The sequence below is a fragment of the Prunus avium genome, chromosome 4 (genome assembly GCF_965620075.1).
Source record: "Prunus avium chromosome 4, drPruAviu1.hap1.1, whole genome shotgun sequence".
NCBI classification, from domain to species: domain Eukaryota; kingdom Viridiplantae; phylum Streptophyta; class Magnoliopsida; order Rosales; family Rosaceae; genus Prunus; species Prunus avium.
Genome location: NC_142287.1, coordinates 18,556,842 through 18,578,247, shown reverse-complemented (window position 1 = coordinate 18,578,247; position 21,406 = coordinate 18,556,842). Strand labels below are relative to the sequence as shown.

The window sequence follows — 21,406 nt, the reverse complement described above, 5'->3', positions numbered from 1 at the left end:
ACATTCTCGGGGTAAGAATCTTCTAGAAGATTATTTTATCCCACAATCTCTGTACTCTGATGTTCATTTTCGAGCAAGATATAGAATGCAACCCCATTTGTTCAATAAAATCATGCATGATATTTGCAATTATGATGAATACTTTGTTCAAAAGAAAAATGCTGCTGGAAATTTGGGACTTCTTCCCGAGCAAAAGTTCACAGCAGTGATACGAATGTTAGCGTATGGGTCATCTGCTGATCAGGTGGATGAGGTTGTCCGTATGGGGAAGTCCACTATTTTAGAGGCCTTGGTGCGATTCTGTGATGCAGTGGAAACTCTGTACACCAGGGACTACCTGCGCAGACCTACGCCCAGGGACCTGCAACGGCTTCTACAAAAAGCTGAGATTCGAGGATTTCCTGGAATGATTGGCAGCATTGACTGCATGCACTGGCAATGGAAAAATTGTCCAACTGCTTGGCAAGGGGATTACGGAAACAGGAAAGGGCAGAAATCAATCATCCTTGAAGCAATTGCTGGATTCGATACATGGGTTTGGCATGCCTTCTTCGGAGTTGCCGGATCTCAAAACGATTTGAACGTCCTGGGTCAATCCCCGGTGTTTAATGATGTATTGAGTGGTGAAGCCCCAAATGTCACCTATGAAATCAACCATACCGTCTACCAAAATGGGTATTATCTAGCTGACGACATCTACCCAAGGTGGACCACATTTGTCAAATCAATTCCACATCCCCGATCCCATAAGCAAAAATTATTTGCTACCTATCAAGAGGGTTACAGAAAAGATGTGGAGAGGTGCTTTGGTATCCTCCAGGCGCGGTGGGCTATTATTAGGGGCGCGGCGCGTCTATTTGACGAAGAGGTGCTTAGGAGCATAATGACGACTTGTATCATCCTCCACAATATGATTGTGGAGGATGAGTATGATTATCTAGCTGATGAAGTGTATGAGGCAGATCCCATGAACACGCCCTTGACACGAATTTATGAAAAACCCATGGGGCCAAATGGAGAACCAGTGCAACATGAACCGTTGGTTTGAGATGGTAGTTTCATGCCCCGTATGATTGATCGCTACAAGGAGATGCAATCGTCGTATATTCATGAACAACGTCAAGTGAATGAAGTGAAGTGAAGTGAAGTGAAGTGAAGTGAAGTGAAGTGAAGACGTCTTTTTAATTTATTATGTTGATGTTGTATTTTTAGTTATGCTTTGTTTTTTTAATGCTTTGGTTGTGGTTTGATTTTTATGTATGGAATGTTTTGAATAAAAAGGAATTTTGTTGAATATTTTCTTTATTCACTAAAAGAAAATCAATACAACTAAGAAAACAAAATACATGAATTACCACTAATTTATTAAACAAAAACAAACAATGAAATGAAAGGCAAGCAAACTAAGAAATGAAAGGCAAGCAAACTAACTTAATGGTTTTGATCATTTAACCAATCCGTGTTGCTAGGTCCATCGTCACGAAAAAGCTTTCGTCTCATAACATCCCTTCGTTCTAGCTTCCAAAATTGTTTTGATTCAGGGGACATATGGCTTGTATTCATGGCCATGGTTTCCCGATCCTTTTTTTCAATGTTTTCTTGGCGTACATACTCCTTTTCTTTGCGTATATACTCCCTTTCTTTTGCATATTCTAGTTGAATTGCCATATCATGCTCTTTTTGTTTCATATCCATTTCAATCCTCATGGCTTGGTGCTTTGAAATGTCCTCCAAAAATTTAGATGCATTCTTGGTAGAATTACTCCCTCTCTTCGCCTTCGCCGCTTTCCTCCCAATAGGCCTAGGCTCCCTTTCGATAGGTGAGTCTTGACTCATCGGGGAATCCATAGGTGAATCCAATGTCGGTGTCTCATGGAGTGGCGTTTCGTTCAACACCACCTCTGGACCCGTTAGAATAATTTGGAATCTCTTACAATTCTTCACTGCCTCCCAACATTGGGTATGATTGAAGCTTTTTTTGCCTTGCCCAGTAGCACCAAACCACATTTGTGCTTGCATAATCTATAAAAAAAAAATTAATGGAAATGCAACAAACTTTAAAAAATATTGTCAATGCAACATGTATAAAAAAATAATAATAATGGAAATGCAAGAAATTTTAACAATTTATTAGAAATGCAATAAATATTAACAAAATATAAATATTGCAAGAAACATTTAAATAAAAATTAATATGACATAGAAATTAATAAAACGAAAATTACAAATAATTTACCTCATTGCTAAGGTTTTCCCCACTTCTATGGTTGTTCATCGCTTTTGCCAAGGTATCTCTCCATTTCGTCAACTCTTTATTAAGAATTTTCCACCTACTAGATAATGCCATTTCCGTACGGGTAGAACCCATTGCCCTTTCACAAAATTCCTGATGAATTTTTTTCCACATATGATTTGATTTCATCTCATTGCCCGTGACGGGACAATGAGAAATTTGGACCCAACACTCACACAACAAAACATTTTCCATGGTGCTCCATGCCCAACACCATCGATAGAAGAAGCCATAAAGATTATATGGAAAAATAAAACTAGAAAGTGAATGAAATGTTGAGTAAAAAGTGAATGATAGTAGAAGTAGAAGAAAATGTATGAGGATTTGGTGTTGAAAGTGAAGAGTATTTATAGGTATTTATAGAAAAAAAAATTCCAGTATTTTTTGGTCATTTTTTAAAAAAATTTCGGAATTTTTTTCATATTTTTATTGCAAAAATATTGAAAGCCGTTGGATTGGAGAGAAAATAACAATTGGAGCGCCCAGACGACGACACGTGGGCCATTACCGTTGGAGTAGTGCAGGGCTGACGTCATCGATGACGTCAGCTTGTCCGAGTTTTGGACCTGGGGCTCGCCTTGCCCTCGGGCCAGCCCAATTCGCTGGGACATGCTCTTACTCTTTGAATGGAAACCAAAAAGGCAAAGGCTGCCACTATTCACGTGAATAGTGACAAACCTTGTCTTGTCTTTACCTTGCCCTTGCCCTTTGGGGTGGAGGTGCTATATTAAGTAATTTCCAACTTCTCTCCTCTCTCTCATTTCGTTCGACCTAAACCCTCCTCTTCCTCGACCAAAAGAAAAACCCTCTTCTTCTTCTGGCTTCTTCGCTCGCCTCCGCCACCGACGTCTTCATCTGCTTCGCTCGGCTAATGTGGAGGTAATCTCATGGATCCGCAGCCAGAGCCAGTCTACTACATCTGTGGAGGTACTGATTTTGCGTTTGTTGTTGGAGAAAGTTGGCGGCTAGGAAATAGAGAAGGATTTCTGATACTAAATCAGTGTTTGTCTTTGCTGTAGATTGTGGAATGGAGATTCCCTTGAAGCCAAACGATGTGATTCAGTGCCGAGAATGCGGTTACCGGATCTTATACAAGAAGCGTACTCGTCGCAGTAAGTCGCCTATCCTCATTCTAAAGTTGTTATATTACCTTACCACCATGTATCCTTTGTTGGGATTTTTAAATCAACTTTTTCTTTTCTTTCTTGTTTTTCCTCAATGAAATTATCTTGTATATGTTTGAATTTCGAATTTTTGCAAGCAATTTTTCTTTTTCTTTTTCTTTTTTTTCACTTTTTTATATCGAAAGGGTGCATATTCAATTCATCACTTGCTATTGAAAATTACATAAATTTGGTGATTGGAATGGTATTGTTAGTTGAATTTTTTAAAGCCCGCTTAAAAACACTGTGTGTTCGTCTGGTTGCCACCCTTTTAGTTTAAGATGTGGATATGCTTTACATTTCATGCGTTCATGTTTAGTAATTAGTAGCTGTTATCTGTGCAGCACTAATAAAAAGTTATTACTTTCAACATAGCCTATCACTTGTAAGTAAAGTTATGGGCTCTGTGGAAAATAGTTATGGTGATACTGGTGAGAGTGAAATGAACTTTTAGTTAGTTTTTGGGGTTCTGGCTTTGAGGATATGGTTTTTTGTGCACATAACAGATTGTGATTAGTCTACACCACGATGCACAATGCTGTTACTGAACTTAATTAGTGGGATTACTAGAGCAAAGTCAATTAAAGCATTGCACCCAATTATGCGCTTTTAATTGAGTTTGGTCTCGACTTGCTGCTAATTAAGGTCAGTGATTAGTTTAGCAGTATGCATCTTGGTGTAGGCTAATCACAATCTGTTGTGCGAATAAAACAATAGGCGCATATGGCTTTGATTCCCTGCTCATTGTTCTTCTTCCTAGAGCGTTAAACTGATTTGATTAAAGGCAATTGTTTGGTGTGCCATTTTGTTCATGTAAAGCGTTAAATTATGCTAGTCGTGTAGTAATGTGCTATATATAGACTCATTTCTTTTCTCATCTGTCATAATGGTCATCTTTGGAAATACACAAAAAGGACATACACACACGAACACTCAAGTTGTATTGCTATCATATTTTTTCTTTCTATTTTGTTGTACTGCCCTTCATGTAGCACCGTGGAATCCCTTTTGGCTAGCATTTTGATGGTGTTGTGAGTCCAATTTCCAGTACAAGTGTTGGTCTTGTGTTTCTTTGCTGATTATGTCAATCACTCTCATATTCTATATAACATTATTCAATGCTTGATTTGTACAAGTCGTCGTTTTTGCAGTTGTTCAGTACGAGGCACGCTGAAGAAGGACAAAGAGGAGAAGCAAGCTTCTTAGAGAGTTTCAAGGGGATTTTGTTTAATTTTTACATACTTCCAGTTTTCTGAAAGATACTTGGATTCCAAATGAACTGAAATTGCTTATTTTGGTTGATGGCCAATATTTTGTGAACTGAAGTTGGCCTTCACTTTCTATTGCGGTTTCAAGTTTCTGGTTGTTGGCCAATATATTGTGAACTGAATTTGTTTATTTTGTTATAACTGTAACATGCCTCCTTCAATTTCATTCTCTGCCAGATCGACTTCCTCTATCAAGTTATGAGTGTCAATTTCATCATCCCTTATAAATCCAGCACAATAAAGCGTTCCCTGCATAGACAAAATCCAAACTCGATAGCCCACTTAGACATTCCAAAACAACATAATAAAATTACACAATACAATCACAAGATCAGTCATACTTACATAGGATATATTGCATTTCCAAAAAGTCTACCACAACTCCTATATGTTCATTTGGTGGAAACGTAACATGTCCATTGCTAAAAAATTTATAGAATCTTATGTAATATTAAATAAGATTTCTAAAAATCTATATATATAAAGCAAAAGGCAGAGAATAGTGAAACATTCAAAATACCAGAAAATGCCATTGGTTAATGCAAACATTAAGAATTGAAATTATTAATTAAATGAGGATAATATGGTAAATTCACACTTTTTCATATTAAAAAAAAATAAAATTAAAAGAAAAATCAGATAATGGATCCTATTTTTATGGAACACAACTACACATTATCTTTTTTAATTCTAAAATAAATTTTTAATTTTTTAAAAAAGGCCTCTCACAGGCACGGAAGCGCGTATAAAGAGGCTAGTAAATAATAAAATTTGAATTCTAGCACCCTAATCCCTAACTATTCGAACGAGAAAAAGTTTGGGGCTATATTTCAAGAATAGTGTCGTTTTGGTGGAAGTCCAAAAAATATCCCCTACTCTCTTACCTCACCACTAGACATGCTCTTATATACGATATATTTCTAGCTATAACAAGGTGGGAAATATTAAGCCCATAACTATTTTAGATAAATGGGCTAAGCACACCAGTTGGGCCCTCTGGGAGTCACCCATCAAACCTTTAATGAACAACTGTATCAGATCAGATCTTCCAGTTTCCCGCCATTTTTTGTCTCTAGAAAACCTCTCTGTCTCTCTCCACTCTTCTCTTCTGTAATTACGTTACCATTCTCTCTGCACGCTCGGAGCAATGATGGCAGAGACTCCCAAGAGAGGCCTGCAATCCCCTAAGAAATCCAAGAGTTTCAACGCCAAACCCTCGCCTTCTCTCACTCCTCCAACTCCACAAACGCTGACCACTCCTCGCCGGTCGGCTCGCCGAGCCTTGCTACAGTCTGATTCCACCGTCCCTCAGAAACTCTTCGAAGATTCGAAGAAGAAAACCTTGAGAAAAGATGCGTCGGCTCGAACATTGAACTCCCAGCAAAATGATTCGCCCAAAACACGAAGAAAGGGGGAAATTCCAAAAACCCCAAAATCTGCTGGGAAGGGCAAGAAAACGAAGCGTAAAGAGGAGGGAAATTTGACTGAGGTTGAAGTTGCATTCTCTCCAGAGACGCCAGGGCAATCTGAGACTAAGAAGAGGAAGAGGGACGAGGAGAGCAAGGTAGTTACACGCTTGAGGGCCTCGAAAAATGTAAACTTTGAGAAGAACAAGGCAGTATCAAAGAGACGGGTTTATTATAAGAAGGTTGTGTATGATGGGGGTGAATTTGAGGTCGGGGATAATGTTTATGTGAGGAGGAGAGAGGATGCAAGCTCGGATGACGAATTGGTTGAAGTGGATGAATGTAGGGTGTGCTTTAAGTCTGGGAAATCTGTAATGATCGAGTGTGATGATTGTTTAGGTGGGTTCCATTTGAAATGCTTGAAACCTCCATTGAAGGAGGTTCCTGAAGGAGATTGGATATGTGGGTTTTGTGATGCTCGCAAATTGGGAAGGGAAGTCAAGCTTCCGACACCACCAGAAGGGAAGAAAAGGGTTAGAACGTTGAGGGAGAAGCTTCTCTCGAGCGATTTATGGGCTGCCCACATTGAAAGGTAGATGTTTAATTTGGTTTAATTTTGCAAATGGTGCAAGTGTGTGCTGTTGTTTTGGTTGTAATGTATGTGGCCTTGGTTTGTGCTTTTGAATTTGTGCAGTATATGGAAAGAAGTAGATGGTATCTATTGGTGTCGGGTACGTTGGTATATAATCCCGGAAGAGACTGTGGCTGGAAGACAACCTCATAATTTGAGGCGAGAAATTTATCGCACAAATGATTTTGCTGACATTGAGGTGATAGATGACATCTAATCTTGATTATTTGTCTACTAGAAGAATAAATGGTTATATAGCTGTGGTTGCTTTATCCCATAGAAATGTTCCCTTTCTGTTTGAATAAATTTGTTCATGATGGGACCTAGTTGTTTTTCCGCATGAAAGAAATCAGAATCACATGAAGAAATAGCAAGACATCCTACTTGTTTTATTCAATTGTTCGTTTTGTATTTTCTAGTAAAGGATCCTTGCAATTCTTCTAAAAAAATGTAGCAAACCCTTGCACTTGTTAATTAAAGCAACCAAGCCAAAAACATTCAGGGCATATTTTTAGCATAAGGGTAAAAAACGAAGCAAAATGAAGTTAACAAAAACATATTTAGCCAACCCCAATAACTTAGGATTAATTCTTAGTTCCAAAGGAGTTGAGTTATAAGTTGAATGATGCAGCATTGGTCTTAACATTACTTTCTGAAGTTCAATAATTTTTTCCCCTTATGACTGTGGAAACCTTGCATTTCAAATGGGGCCAGGTTGTGCAATTTTGATCACTTTCATTGGTAGGTGAGTTCTGTCGGTGAGAATTGAAGGTTTCACTTGCTTTTAGTACCTTATTGCTCTTGAAGAAAGTTAGAGTTGATCTTCGATGAAGCAATACTTTTGGATTAAGGATTTAACATGCGGATTCAGATTATAGGATCCTGCTGATTTAAGTTTAAAGAATTATGCTGATTAAGTTTATAGGATCATGGTCAATAAGTTGCAAAAATTTATAAAAGAGTGTGAGGACCCTATCGCAAGCAACATCGTTTCTAGTTTAAGATGTAAATTTTAATTTCTATTATAGGAGTGATCTTGACACTATGAGGAGCTTAGAGAAAAACTTGACTGTATGATGTTGGCCTGAGTTGGTTTTTGTGTGAAGGTTGGACTTCCTTCGAATTGAAAGGCTGGTAAATTTGTAGTTTTTCTTTCCTGCCCAAAAGATATTGAAAACTGGAGGGACATGCTAAAGGTGGGATTCTTATTTAGGCTTTTATGGGAGGGAAAGGCTAGTCTGCATTGGTTTGCATTTGTGTATTGAGAGAGCTTAGAAAAACTTTAGAAAGTTTGAACTTTAGGCAATAGGTGCATCTTTTAGTAGGGATCTGGAAGTTGACCGAACTGATTGCAATTTGAAAACTTGATATGAGAAAAAAAAAAAAATTAATGACTTTGACTGGTAACTATTTGGTAAACTGCCTCGTATGTTTCTGCACTAGGTTCTTCACATTTGGATACTTTTTGTGCCTTTTAATATTGTTCTAATTTCAAGGAATAACACCCTGTAGGGGAATGCTTATTGTCATTTTACAAATAAATATATACTTCCTCTTACACCAAAATTGCTTGTCATGAATTTACCATTTCCTGGCCATATTTCCAGCAAAATAAGTGAAGTTACCATTTTCTGTCATGAATTCACCTGAAGTTCATGTGATTGCTGCCAATCATTTAAAGCATTCAATGTGAGGACTCTATAAACCATTTGGCCTTTGACTAGGGTTTTTCAGCCTACCAAACTTTGTTTCAGAATCCATGATTCGCGCTTTGCTAAAAACAAGGCAAAAAGAAAAAGAAAGAAACAAGGAAAAGAAAAACCGGTAATCCAGTTTGTAAGGGGTTATTTTTTCTGTTCTCCACCCTTTGTTTTCTTTTGTTTGAAGTGATCCTCTTATTCTGTATGACTTTAGGTTCAGTTTTGACTTTGGATGTGGTTGAGGATTTTCACAAAATTTTAGCTTTAAGCTAATATGGTCCTTTTTATATATTTCTACTAATGTAGTTAAATACTTTTCAACTCTTGTTCTGCTGCTTAATATTCTCTCAGTTTTGGATAAGATATTATGGTGAAAAGAGGTATATCTTGCCATCCTTCAGTTCATAACTGTAATATTTCATATATTTACAGATGGAGTCTATTCTTCGACATTGCTTTGTCATGAATCCCAAAGAATATGCCAAAGTGAATGACGGGGATGATGTTTATTTGTGTGAATATGAATATGATATTCATTGGCACAGTTTCAAGCGTCTTGCTGAAATTGATAATGGTGAAGAGGTAAGCGTTTCAGGAAATGAGACTCAGCATTTGAAAATTCTTCAAAAATTTCAAATGGATTAAATTGAGTTGAATTTATGGGGTTTTAACTATTTGGTAGGATGATGATGGAGCTGAAAGTGATGAAGATTGGAAACTTAGCAAAGACCCAGACTCTGATACAGAAGAAGAAATGGACTATGATGAGGAGAGCATAAAAAATATACTAGCCAAACCATCTAGAGCTCATGAGTTGGCTGCAGTATGGACACTATCTTCTAATTCTATCTCGTACTTGTGGCTTTAGTTTGTTTACTTCCCCAAATTGAACTAGTCCATTCTGTATCTACAGAATTCACAGAAGGGGCGGTTCTTTGGACTTCAGAAGATAGGAGTTAAGAAAATCCCAGAGCATGTAAGATGCCACAAGCAGACTGATCTTGAAAGAGCAAAGGCAGCACTTCTGTTGGCATCATTGCCTAAGTCTTTACCTTGCAGGGATAAGTATGTGAGAATCAGTTCATTAAAGGTTTTCTTGATCTGCGTTACTTTAACATTGTAATCATGGAGACCTGTTTGTGTGCAGAGAAATGTTGGAGATAACTGCATTTATCAAAGATGCCATCTCTGATGATAAATGTCTGGGACGCTGCCTGTACATTCATGGTGTTCCTGGAACTGGCAAGGTACGGTCTGTGGTTGTGTTTATAAATAGGTAGCTACATTGTTTCAGATAGGCTGTAAATTTCATTTATGTACTTTTCATGGATAAAATGAGTTTTATTTATTCCTTTTGTAATATCTGTGTAACTGCAGACAATGAGTGTACTAGCAGTAATGAGGAATCTAAGAACTGAAGTTGATGCAGGAAGTATAAGACCCTACTCTTTTGTGGAGATAAATGGTCTAAAGTTGGCATCACCAGAGAATATTTATAGGGTAAACACATATTTATTTTTGATGTTCTATGCTTATCATGATGGCATGCATTGCTGCCTTGTAACACACGTGTTTGCACAGGTTATATATGAAGCATTAAGTGGGCACAGAGTTAGTTGGAAGAAGGCTCTCCACTTGCTAAATGAACGATTTTCTGAAGGAAAGAAAATTGGCAAAGAGGATGACAAGCCTTGCATTCTTCTCATTGATGAACTTGATCTTCTTCTGACCAGAAACCAGTCGGTAACCATTTTTTCTTATATCAGTTGGCACCTTCTGCATTTTATGATGTGACTATTTTTTAATAACTATTCCAGTTTTGCGGTATTTATAATATAGTTGTTACTACCCATGATCTTGAAATAGTCAAAATTACATACTTGTAGTGCTTTTTTGGTTTCAGGTTCTATACAACATTCTTGACTGGCCTACCAAGCCACACTCAAAGTTAGTTGTAATAGGTATGCTTTTATTTATTTTCAGTAGGCATCCTCGTCGAATGATTTTTGTATTCTTTTATCTCATAATGAAATAGAAAAAACAATGATGATGACTATGAGATTGTTAATGATTGCATCATTAACTGTTTGTAATGAAATGCATGTTCAGGCATAGCAAATACCATGGATCTTCCTGAGAAGTTGCTTCCTCGTATTTCAAGTCGTATGGGAATCGAAAGGCTTTGCTTTGGCCCCTATAATTACCAACAGCTTCAAGAGATAGTTTCTAGTCGTCTTAAAGGAATTAATGCCTTTAAAAAACAAGCTATAGAATATGCTTCAAGAAAGGTTAGCTGCAGGTTAACTGTTTCATCATAAAATTGATTTTCTTTTGTCTTTTTTCTAATAGTTATTAGTTGGCCATAGTGGATGAGCGCATTGGAAACTCCATCTCTGATAGTATTTGAACATATATTCAGGTAGCAGCTATTTCAGGAGATGCCCGTCGTGCATTGGAGATATGCAGGCGTGCAGCAGAAATCACAGATTATCGACTTAAGAAGCTAATCTCAAATTCTAATAATGCTTCTGAAGGTATAGACTTCAACCACAACCCCTTTAAAGTTGGAAACTTGATTTGAACAATCCTTATTTTGTTAATGTTTTGGTAATCTGTCCTCTTCTCCTTCCACTTCATTGAAACTGTATCACTGTAAGTTTCAATTGCTGGAATTATCTAGTAGACAGAAATATTTTTGTTTGGTTTTATTTCTGTCAGTCATGCACCTGTGGGAAAGATGTTTTCTGTTAGTCATATTTCACACGTTTTAGCTATTTCTTACAACTGATTGCTTTAATTTAGTTCAGATTAATGACTAATCTTGGCTTCTAGTTTCCACTGACCACATCAACAGAACATAGAGTATATAAGTTAACCTTCCATGAACATCACTTGATATTGAGGTTTGAATAATTTGGTTTTATAAATATACAAGCTCCTTCTCAAGGGAATTTTGACATGGCTCCATGTTGGGACTTCCTCACAAATTCACAATCTAGCAACATAAGCATCATTAGAGTAGTTTAGAATATCACTTTTGTCAGAAAAATAAAACATGGCCTTTCATTGGCAAAGAATCAGCTGGTCCCATAATGAAAGTTTGTGTCGTGGAAGATCTGTTTTAAATACCAAATAATACATGTTTTGTTTTTTGTTCTGTTTTTGGTATTGGTTTTGTTTCATTTTCTTTTATTTGAAAAAATGAAAATTAAGCAGCCTTCAAACCAGTATTCTTTTTTGGTCAGCCAAGGAATTAGAATTGTCAACTTCTCTTCTTCCCTGTATCCTGAAGTTTCAACAGAAATACTCCGTTACTACATTGGTATTATTAAGCACCAACATCTCATATAGCTTAAACTGTATGTGCTTGCTTTGTTTAGAAGCGTTATTATCTTGCTTTGAAGCTTTAATTCTTGTCACTTACAAGATTTATATGTACCCACTTTGCAGGAAAATCATTTGTTGGAATGGCAGAGGTTGAAGCAGCCATACAAGAAATGTTCCAGGCACCTCATATTCAAGTGAGTCAGATTATATCTTACAGTCATGATAAAAAATGATTTCTGTTGGTGAAACTTTTATTTAAATGGTATGTTACATCTTAGAATAGGTAATCAATAATCTTGAATGAGGCATATGACGCAGTGATTACTACATTAATATGCATTCCTAATATGAAATGCATGAGATCCAGATAGCTACATAGTTTTATGGTCGAGTAACAAAGATGAAAATGGTGTCAGTTGGAGTTTGCTAAATCTTGTAAGTGCCATAAAGGAGTAGCATGGGAAAAAATGGCTTTCAGGACCCAAATTATCTGATGCTGGTTTAAAGTAGTGAATTTCTGCACAAGTAGCATTCAACTCCATACAACTTTAGCTGCATAAATTGTTGTTGGGTTGAAAGGAAGTTTTGTTTATCTATGTTGTATTTGGAAGAACAAAAAAAAAATTAAATAAAAGTTCTCTCTACCTTCTTCAGAGATATATTTATGCTAATTCTTTTCATTGTTTTTTCCTGGCAGGTGATGAAAACTTCTTCCAGGCTGAGTAAAATATTTTTGACTGCCATGGTGTATGAACTCTACAAAACAGGAATGGGGGAAACTACTTTCGAAAAGGTGAACTTCTCAAGCTTTTTCCTGAACGATGTGTGCATTTACTTTTTTTGTATTGTACATTCAGAGTAACTTCGGTTCAAATAATAGTATTTAACACTGGAGGTGATTATTTTTGGGCCGCAGGCTTGCATTAAAATACTGACTAAAAGAATACTTATTGTTCTTGACTGCTATACTGCATCTCAACTACAAACCAGATTATTTTTATTTTGGTTCACCAGTTTCTTTGATGCCTTCACTGTATCTAGCGCTGGAATTGAAAGATTAATTGATATGTAATAGTGTTTTCATTGAAGTTATGTTTTTCTTTGCAGTTGGCAATGACAGTCTCATGCCTCTGTACAAGTAACGGAGAAGCATTTCCCGGACATGACATGCTATTAAAAATTGGGTAAGACGTGCATTGATACTAATATCTTGCTATATACATGTGTAGAAACATAGTCTGTTGATCTCCTCTGGTCCTTGTTGTCTTGTCAAATGGGAGTGTTATGAACCTGAAGAGCGGCACTAGTTTTGGCTTTTGACTAAGAAAATATTGAGTGTTAAATAAAATGACTGCTTTCATTTCTTTTGTACTTTGCACATACTATTTTAGGTGATGGTCCCCCTCTATTTGAAGTTTTCTTTGATGCGGATGTCAGGTTGCATTTTTAAATGGCTTATGATGTCCATTTTCGAGTGCTGTTATTTGTGTCTGCAATTGCCTTTCTGGAGAATAGTTAGTGAGAACGATTAGAGGTTAATTTCTGGAGTTGATACTAACTTTATGTAAGCATGGATTATTTAATATCTGAATTGTACATTTTTGGCAGTTGTAAGCTTGGGGAGTGCAGAATTGTTTTATGTGAATCGGGAGCAAAGCATAGGTTGCAGAAGTTGCAGCTCAATTTTCCGAGGTTAGTTTTCTGTCCAGCTCTTTACATCATCCCTCTCCCAAAACTTCTGATACCTATTAGAATTCTGTGTAATCCAGCTACTTTGAACTTTGGCTTTGATGGTTCACCCTTTCATGCAACTGCATTACCATCAGAAGAAAACCTTGGACTATTCTGTGACCTCATATGATTTTATGTCTGTCTTTCAGCGACGATGTCGCATTTGCACTCAAGGACAGCAAGGAGCTACCTTGGTTGGCCAAGTATCTATGATTCTGGATTCAATCATTTTCGATTCTTCATTCAAAAGAACAGTTTTGACCCTCATTCTTCATTTGTTTCAGTTGCTACATTCTCGTCATAAATTTATGTCACTTCCAATTGGGATACCTACATCTTTATTTTCTTCCTAATAAATTATTGTATCACATTTGAGACAGAAATTTTGGCAGAACATACTTTAAGCATCTTTATTTATTTTGGTGAAACATATAACTGATGGTATGAGCTTCGCATAATATGAAATAAACCAATTAAAATATAAACTTATCTAAACTTAAAAAGATAAAAATAAAAACTAATTAAAATGAAGTCTTGAAAGTTGAAACCGCCCCCGAGCAACCTGGTAAACTGTCAATTGCAGAAAAGACTAGCTCCTTCCAAGCATTTAATTGCCATTATGCTATGCAGTGGCGGATCCAGAAATTTTCATTCCGGAGTCAAGGTGTAAAAGGTTAAAAAAATTATATACAAAATAGACGCATCAAAATGAAATGATAATATTTTAATTCACAGTTAATAGATAAAACCGTGCAAAATACTCATGTTTATTATCAAAGAGAATTGCACCAACTTTAAAAAATAGACACACTGCTATACACCAGAAATATCACTAAGAATGTGATAATAAACCAAAAAATTAGCGTTCCTCTTCACCTCCCAAGGCGTCTCGTCTCGTCGTATTTGATGTAAGAGCTGTCATATATTAGCCAATCCTACTCATTTTATGGCATTTACATCATTTTTGAGGTCCATTGTCATTTTGATTTTGGGCTTTATCTGCATTTCTTTTGGGTTCTAGCTCTCAAACTTTGGACCTTTATGAGTACTGTCTTAGGGAGAGCTTATTCAAACAAATATTTCTTCAATACGTCAGAGTTAAGTTATTCTTGTAAAACTCTTTGTGGATTGAACATCTAAGGCTTTTTACCTAGATTGACCTTAGGTCCCTTCATGCATTCATATCATACATGAAAAATTGTTTTATGTAAAAATATTGGTCAAGTATGAAAGTTGGTTTTTCTGAATAATCATTTTCTCAAGATAATTTTTGGCAGCTTTTATTCCTTACACATTAAATAAGAAAACTTGATTTTATGGAATTTTAGTATGAAGTATATATTGACTTAATGAGCCATCATTTTTAGCCTAAATCTTATTTTGCACTAAAACCGATTTTTCATATTTTGATTTGGTAGGAATTTTATTTTCTATTATTTTTATTTGAATCCAAATGGGGGGTATTTTCTTATTTACATTGTAAACTTAAGTAAATGAAGTAATATAAAAATAAATGAGAGTAAAAGGACAAAGAAATTTATGTAAATGCTGAAAATAGAAATAAGGTAATCTGCCTTCTGTGCTGGTGTGCTGTGCCCTTTGGAGCATTTCATCAAGCAGTTTGCAAGGAACAACATCTTCGCCTCTAATGATGGATTATGGGCTTGCATGGGTCAATTGACCACTCTTGCTCCTATGTGGATCCGCCCTTGCTATGACCCCTGCTAGAGTAGAATAAAAATTAGACCTAATTGAATTCCAATTAAAACAATAAAACTAAATAACATCTAATCCTGTTAATAATAAAGTGAATGTGGGTGAGATGTGTTTCCGAAGTGAGGGAAAAATACCACCACGGCTGGTGTCCCCCCCGGGGCTAGGTCCGGAGTTGCGAACGAAGGCCCGAATACCATGTTTAGCGGTGATCCCGAATAGCTCGGGGGCTTGGTCTGATCGATCAAAAGTAGGAGGAGAAGACAGGGTGGAATTGCATGCACGAATATTGATAGAAATAATGGAAGAGAATAAAAGGATGAAAAGGAAGCAGCCATGTTGGATTGGGTGATGAGACTGCACTAGCATGTTTCTTCGTGAATGCGCCATGTCTTTTTGAAAGATTTATTTTGCCGACAGACAGCTGGGTTGTATATATTTTTTATGCTAATGGTTTGTAGGCACCTTCTACAGTGCACCAGGTGCACCCATGCACCATTTGTCCTTTATGATGCTCCTAGATTTTTTAAAAAATTGGTTACCGGTTATACAAGTTATCAAGTTTCCACTTTTTGAAAATGTAATTGCATAAGGGTCATGCAATTATGCCCTTCCTGTTTGGCAATTGGCATATGATTGGATAGTGATTTACAGTAGTTTAGATATGAGAGTACCATAACATTGTAAGAGGATCCTAAAACTTATAAGTTACAAGATTTGGGCAGCTGTTTACAAGTTTTTGAACTATGATTACAACATTAGGGTTCACCTAATTCATAGTATTGTAAACATCCCAGTTTACAAGTATAAGGACCCAATTTACCATCAGAATGTTCCTATTTACCCTAATATTGTACTACATGTCTTTATCTTTGTAAATTACGATGTTACAAGATTAAGGATGGGTTTTACAATGTTCTGGAATATAACTATCCATAAAAGAGTAATACAAGACCTTAGTATTGTAAACATCCGAGTTTACAAGTATAAGGACCCAATTTACCATCCGAATGTTCCCATTTACCCTAATATTGTACTACATGTCTTTATCTTTGTAAATTACTATATTACAAGATTAATGATGCATTTTACAATCAAATGGAACATAACTGTCCAAAACCGAGTAAAACAAGACCTTAATATAGTAAAAGTTTGTGTTTACACATATAAGGACTCAATTTACTTTCCTAATGTCCATAGTTACCTTAATATTGTACTAAACGTCCTTCTCTTTGTAAATTACGATATTACAAGATTAAGGATGGGTTTTACAATGTTCTGGAACATAACTATCCATAAAAGAGTAATACAAGACCTTAGTATTGTAAACATCCGAGTTTACTAGTATAAGGACCCAATTTACCATCCGAATGTTCCCATTTACCCTAATATTGTACTACATGTCTTTATTTTTGTAAATTTCGATATTACAAGATTAAGGATGCATTTTACAATCACATGGAACATAACTGTCCAAAACCGAGTAAAACAAGACCTTAATATAGTAAACGTTTGTGTTTACACATATAAGGACCCAATTTACTTTCTCAATGTCCCTAGTTACCTTAATATTGTAATACATGTCCATCTCTTTGTAAATTACGAAATTACCATAATAAGGATGGGTTTTACAATCTCCTGGAACATAACTATCCTAAATAGAGTAATACGAGACCTTAATATTGTAAACATTCATGTTTACAATACTAAGGACCCAATTTACCTTCCGAATGTTCCCCTTGACCCTAATGTTGTACTACATGTCTTTATATTTATAAAGTACGATATTACAAGATTAATGATGCATTTTACAATCATATGGAACATACCTGTCCAAAACGGAGTAAAACAAGACCTTAATATAGTAAACGTTTGTGTTTACACGTATAAGGACCCAATTTACTTTCTCAATGTCCCTAGTTACCTTAATATTGTAATACATGTCTATCTCTTTGTAAATTACGAAATTACCATAATAAGGATGGGTTTTACAATCTCCTGGAACATAACTATCCTAAATAGAGTAATACGAGACCTTAATATTGTAAACATCCATGTTTACAATACTAAGGACCCAATTTACCTTCTGAATGTTCCCATTTACCCTAATATTGTACTACATGTCTTTATCTTTGTAAATTACGATATTACAAGATTAAGGACGCATTTTACAATCATATGGAACATAATTGTCCAAAACCGAGTAAAACAAGACCTTAATATAGTAAACGTTTGTGTTTACACGTATAAGGACTCAATTTACTGTCCTAATGTCCCTAGTTACCTTAATATTGTACTAGATGTCTTTATCCTTGTAAATTACAATATTACAAGATTACGGATGGGTTTTACAATTCTATGGAACAATTTACAACGAATTTTTTGTCAATTGCATTATTCGTTTGCAATTTCCAACTAACTGTTTGTCAATTGCATTATTCCTTTGCATTTTCGATCTAACTGTTTGTCAATTACATTATTACCTTTTCATCTTAGGTGAGGCAATCTATCAGTGCCCTTTCCATCTTATGGTCACTTCCTTTGGAATTAACTAATTGAACCCATTGAGATAGAACAATACACGATCATATTTGACATCATTATATAATAAGTCTATAGCATCAAACAAATTACAGTAAGCAAAAGCTAAGCTAAGAATATATAAGCTTACAATTGTACTGCTCAGATGATTGAGAAATATACAGAAGCTTTGATTTCTTTCTTCTATTGCTCTCTTTGTTCTCTCTCTCTCTTCCCTTCCTTTCTTCTATTCTTGAATAATCAAACCTTCATTTTAACAAGCCCAACTAAAGAAGAGAGAGAAGAAGAGACACGAGTCGTGCGAAGAAAAAAAGATAGAAGTGCCAAGAAGAGGAAGAGATAGAAGTCGCAGGAAAGCCTTCTTTCTTTTCAGATTTCTCTTCTTTTTTTTTCCTTTTTTTAACTTGGAGCAACCCATTTAACCGGTCACTCACTATTAAGCAATGTTTTTATGAATTCTACTAAGTTTTTTTGCACATAGATTACAACCTTTTGAACATACAATTAATTATGAAGGATTTATCATTAGTGAGAGATTCTATGTTTCATAATTGTGCAAAGATAACAATTATTGCAAGACTGAAATGCAAATAGGACTACTTTGATTGTCAATTGCACTACTGGAATGCAAATTACACTACCTGTTTGTCAATTACATTGACAAATCACATATTATATTTACATTTTCAATTAATTGTGCATAGATAATGGCAATTGCTCGACTTGAATGCAAATAGTACTACTTTGTTTGTCAATTGCACGACTGGAATGCAAATGGAACTGGCTGTTTGTCAATTACATTGACAAATCACATATTGTATATACTTTCTCAAAATTGAAAAGACTATCAATAACATGGCAATATACATACACTAATCTGAAAATACAACTTTATGGTACAATGCCCATTCACAATGCTAATGGGATGATTGTTTCAATTGGCACATAAACTATGATATAACAGTCAAATTTACTTTAAAAGCTTATTCTCAATGGTACTATATCCTCATCAAAGCCAACATAAACTTCATTCATGTAATTGAAAGTATTGTTCAATACATTCACTCTACAATCTATCCTCTGTTGTTGAGCATCTCTAAAACTACATAAGCAGCTTTCTCAACTTGTTCTTTGGCTTCCTCTAAGCCTCTCTTCTTCTCAAGACTCTGCTCTTTGCACTTCTCTATCTCTTCGGTTATTCGGCCAGAATTCTCATCAATTTCGCTAAAAAAAAAACAGATCGCCATCAGAACTTTATAATATGCAGAACGATCAAACAGCTCCTTGAAATTAAAATCAAAATTGAAAACTAACTCTCAACCACCTTGACGGCCTTAATTTAACAGAAAAAATCATCTACCTCAACCCCCAATTCAATTTAGAAACCCTAATTCGACAAGCCTAATTTAATAGAAAAAATCCTAAATTTTGAGCAATAAAAATTATATATCCTTGCATTTAGCTCCTAAAACTATAATTGCAGGGTCATGAATCACTTATCCCTCAAATTAAATGGAAATCTCATCATTCACAATTCGAACTTTAACTGGTTTCGAGCTTATAAATACTTGACCAACTAAAAACAGACCAAATTTATATTCAAAAGAGAAAAAGATGTAATTTCACGCTAAAAACATACCAAAACAGAGAGAGAGAGAGAGAGAGAGAGAGAGAGAGAGAGAGAGAGAGAATGCAACCAGATTATCATAAATTTATATATTGCAGACCCGAAAAAGGGCCACACCATAGAAAACCAATCATCTCAAAAGAAAGCAATTATAATGAATGTATTGCCTATTTCATCAGAATTTATTACAAAAAAATTACATCAACAGCAACCAAACCACTTTTAACATTGTTGAAATAAGCTAATTGGTAGTTTATTACAAGAAGTAACATCACCAATGAAAAACAGAGGAACTAATTTACCCCATCCTTCCTAAGGAAAAAAATAATCTGACCCCCATCAACCAAGATTTCATTTCATGATCACAAGTACGCCCAAAAATGATTCTGAGCCAAGGAGAATGTTAAAAGACCAAGCAGCTGAGATATTTTATAACACAAGGCAAAATAATATCTGCAACATCATGCATCCCCTTAAAATCCTCTATCAAGCATTTCAATTTACCCCACAAACCTCCTACAGCTCAATGAGAACAAAAGCCCCAAATTTACAGCAAACAAAACCTAATTCTATAAATTCAAGTTGAAATACAGAGGAATTGGAGGAAGCAACCACATTCGTACTTGATATTGATATGAGAAAGGGAGCTAGCTGAGATAGAGGAGCGCCTGTGAAGTGAAGTTTTGAATCAGAGAGAGTTAGCAGAGCAAGAGAAGCTGACATTACTAAATCTGCATCTAGTTTAACACTAATATGAAATCATCACCTTGTCTCCAAATTAATGGTCCAAATACAAATTAAAAAGATCAAAACCTGCACAGACCATAGCCCAAAATTAAAACCTAAAACTTACAATATAAATTAGAAAACTCAAACCTTGAATAATTAAAATTATCTTTTGGCACAGGGAGAGTGATGCCCATAAGAATGCCCATCACTAAACTTTCTGGCTAAGATGGTTTCAATTTAACAAAATTGAAACCCCAAACTTTCTATTTCAAAGGATTCCCATCACGCACAGATTTGTGCCCACCCATGTTTGGTGCTCATATCTAAGAGAGAGAGAGAGAGAGAGAGAGAGAGAGAGAGAGAGAGAGAGCACGCCAGAGCTATAGAGAAAGAGAATCGAGTGAGACGGAGAGTGAAGGCTGAAACGATTGAGAGAGAGAGAGAGAGAGAGAGATAGACGGCAGGGATTGAGCAAAATGGGGGTTTAGATTGGGGCTGAGATTTTTGGTATGGGTTTGGTTTAGAAACGAAGCCTGGGAAGGAAATTGAGAGACCATGAGATATAGAGATGAGAGAGACAATTATGGAGAAGAAAGAGAGAGATACCTGAGAGGAGAGGAGTCGCTGTCTCGTCGTCACAGGAGGAGGAGAGGAAAGAGAGAGAAGAGAAACCTTACCCTAACTCGACTTGAAAAGGAGAGTTTCTGCTTTTTTTATTCTTTTTACCTACAACAACCGATTTATCCGGTAATTAACTCAACGGTGTGGATAACTCCACATCACCAACTATTCATCCAATGGCTTATAACAGTGGGCGCATCCATGCGCCACGCCCACCGTAGAATTTTCCATGGTTTGTATATATATATGTAGAAGCAGCAAGTTGGAGAGTGGGTGGGTGGGGCAATTAGAAGTGTAAAAAAATATTTTTTGTTATTCGAGTTAGGCACGGCAATTTAAACTGAGTGTTGCTATTTTGACTCTTAATTTTTATTCTCGCATTCATCTTATCTTCAAAAATTTAAAGACAAATTTACCCTTTGTAAAATGACTTTTAAGGATTTAGAAAGAAAAAAAAACCCACATATTCTCCCTCATCCCGTGTCAACCCCCACCCCTCATCCCGACCAAACCCAACCGCCCCACCACCCAGTAAAATAAGTTGATGCTGTTGGTTTTGTTGTTGGCTTTTCGTATAAGGCCCTCACTTGGCTTTCTCCATTTCGTAATCTCTCTCTAAGCCATAAACATGAGAACAAAGGGTGGGGTTTGCTAAC

The 21,406-nt window shown here is 36.0% G+C and overlaps 2 protein-coding genes, 2 long non-coding RNA genes and 1 other non-coding gene across 6 annotated transcripts; 3 read left to right on the top strand and 2 right to left on the bottom strand.

The window, feature by feature from the left end:
• The first annotated feature begins 3,034 nt into the window (after positions 1 to 3,034).
• Positions 3,035 to 4,854, top strand: LOC110760147 (DNA-directed RNA polymerases II, IV and V subunit 12). The gene is made up of 3 exons (XM_021962355.2): positions 3,035 to 3,220; positions 3,313 to 3,405; positions 4,608 to 4,854. The coding sequence occupies exons 1-3, from the start codon at positions 3,181 to 3,183 to the stop codon at positions 4,628 to 4,630; spliced, it is 156 nt and encodes a 51-aa protein (XP_021818047.1). The 5' UTR covers positions 3,035 to 3,180; the 3' UTR covers positions 4,631 to 4,854.
• Positions 4,855 to 5,796: 942 nt separating this feature from the next.
• Positions 5,797 to 13,895, top strand: LOC110760414 (origin of replication complex subunit 1A-like). 2 transcript variants are annotated; one of them, XM_021962676.2, is made up of 16 exons: positions 5,797 to 6,722; positions 6,825 to 6,960; positions 8,894 to 9,043; positions 9,144 to 9,284; positions 9,375 to 9,526; positions 9,609 to 9,708; positions 9,839 to 9,961; positions 10,043 to 10,204; positions 10,365 to 10,422; positions 10,571 to 10,749; positions 10,881 to 10,995; positions 11,912 to 11,982; positions 12,486 to 12,581; positions 12,896 to 12,972; positions 13,397 to 13,480; positions 13,669 to 13,895. In XM_021962676.2, exons 1-16 carry the CDS (start codon positions 5,872 to 5,874, stop codon positions 13,730 to 13,732), a joined length of 2,559 nt encoding a protein of 852 aa, XP_021818368.2. In that variant the 5' UTR covers positions 5,797 to 5,871; the 3' UTR covers positions 13,733 to 13,895. The 2 variants fall into 2 exon arrangements, with proteins under 2 accessions (XP_021818368.2, XP_021818376.1); XM_021962684.2 differs by having other exon boundaries at positions 13,558 to 13,696.
• LOC148294963 (small nucleolar RNA snoR28) lies at positions 8,951 to 9,028 on the top strand. The gene has a single exon (XR_015835592.1). It is a non-coding gene; the product is annotated as a small nucleolar RNA snoR28 (small nucleolar RNA).
• A 1,144-nt stretch (positions 13,896 to 15,039) lies between the features above and the next one.
• LOC148294962 (uncharacterized) lies at positions 15,040 to 15,653 on the bottom strand. Its single transcript, XR_015835005.1, has 2 exons — positions 15,370 to 15,653; positions 15,040 to 15,240 (listed from the first exon to the last, which is right to left on the bottom strand). It is a non-coding gene; the product is annotated as an uncharacterized LOC148294962 (long non-coding RNA).
• A 3,126-nt stretch (positions 15,654 to 18,779) lies between these two features.
• Positions 18,780 to 20,945, bottom strand: LOC148294961 (uncharacterized). Its single transcript, XR_015835143.1, has 4 exons — positions 20,736 to 20,945; positions 20,167 to 20,213; positions 20,024 to 20,068; positions 18,780 to 18,997 (listed from the first exon to the last, which is right to left on the bottom strand). It is a non-coding gene; the product is annotated as an uncharacterized LOC148294961 (long non-coding RNA).
• Between the last annotated feature and the right edge of the window lie 461 nt (positions 20,946 to 21,406).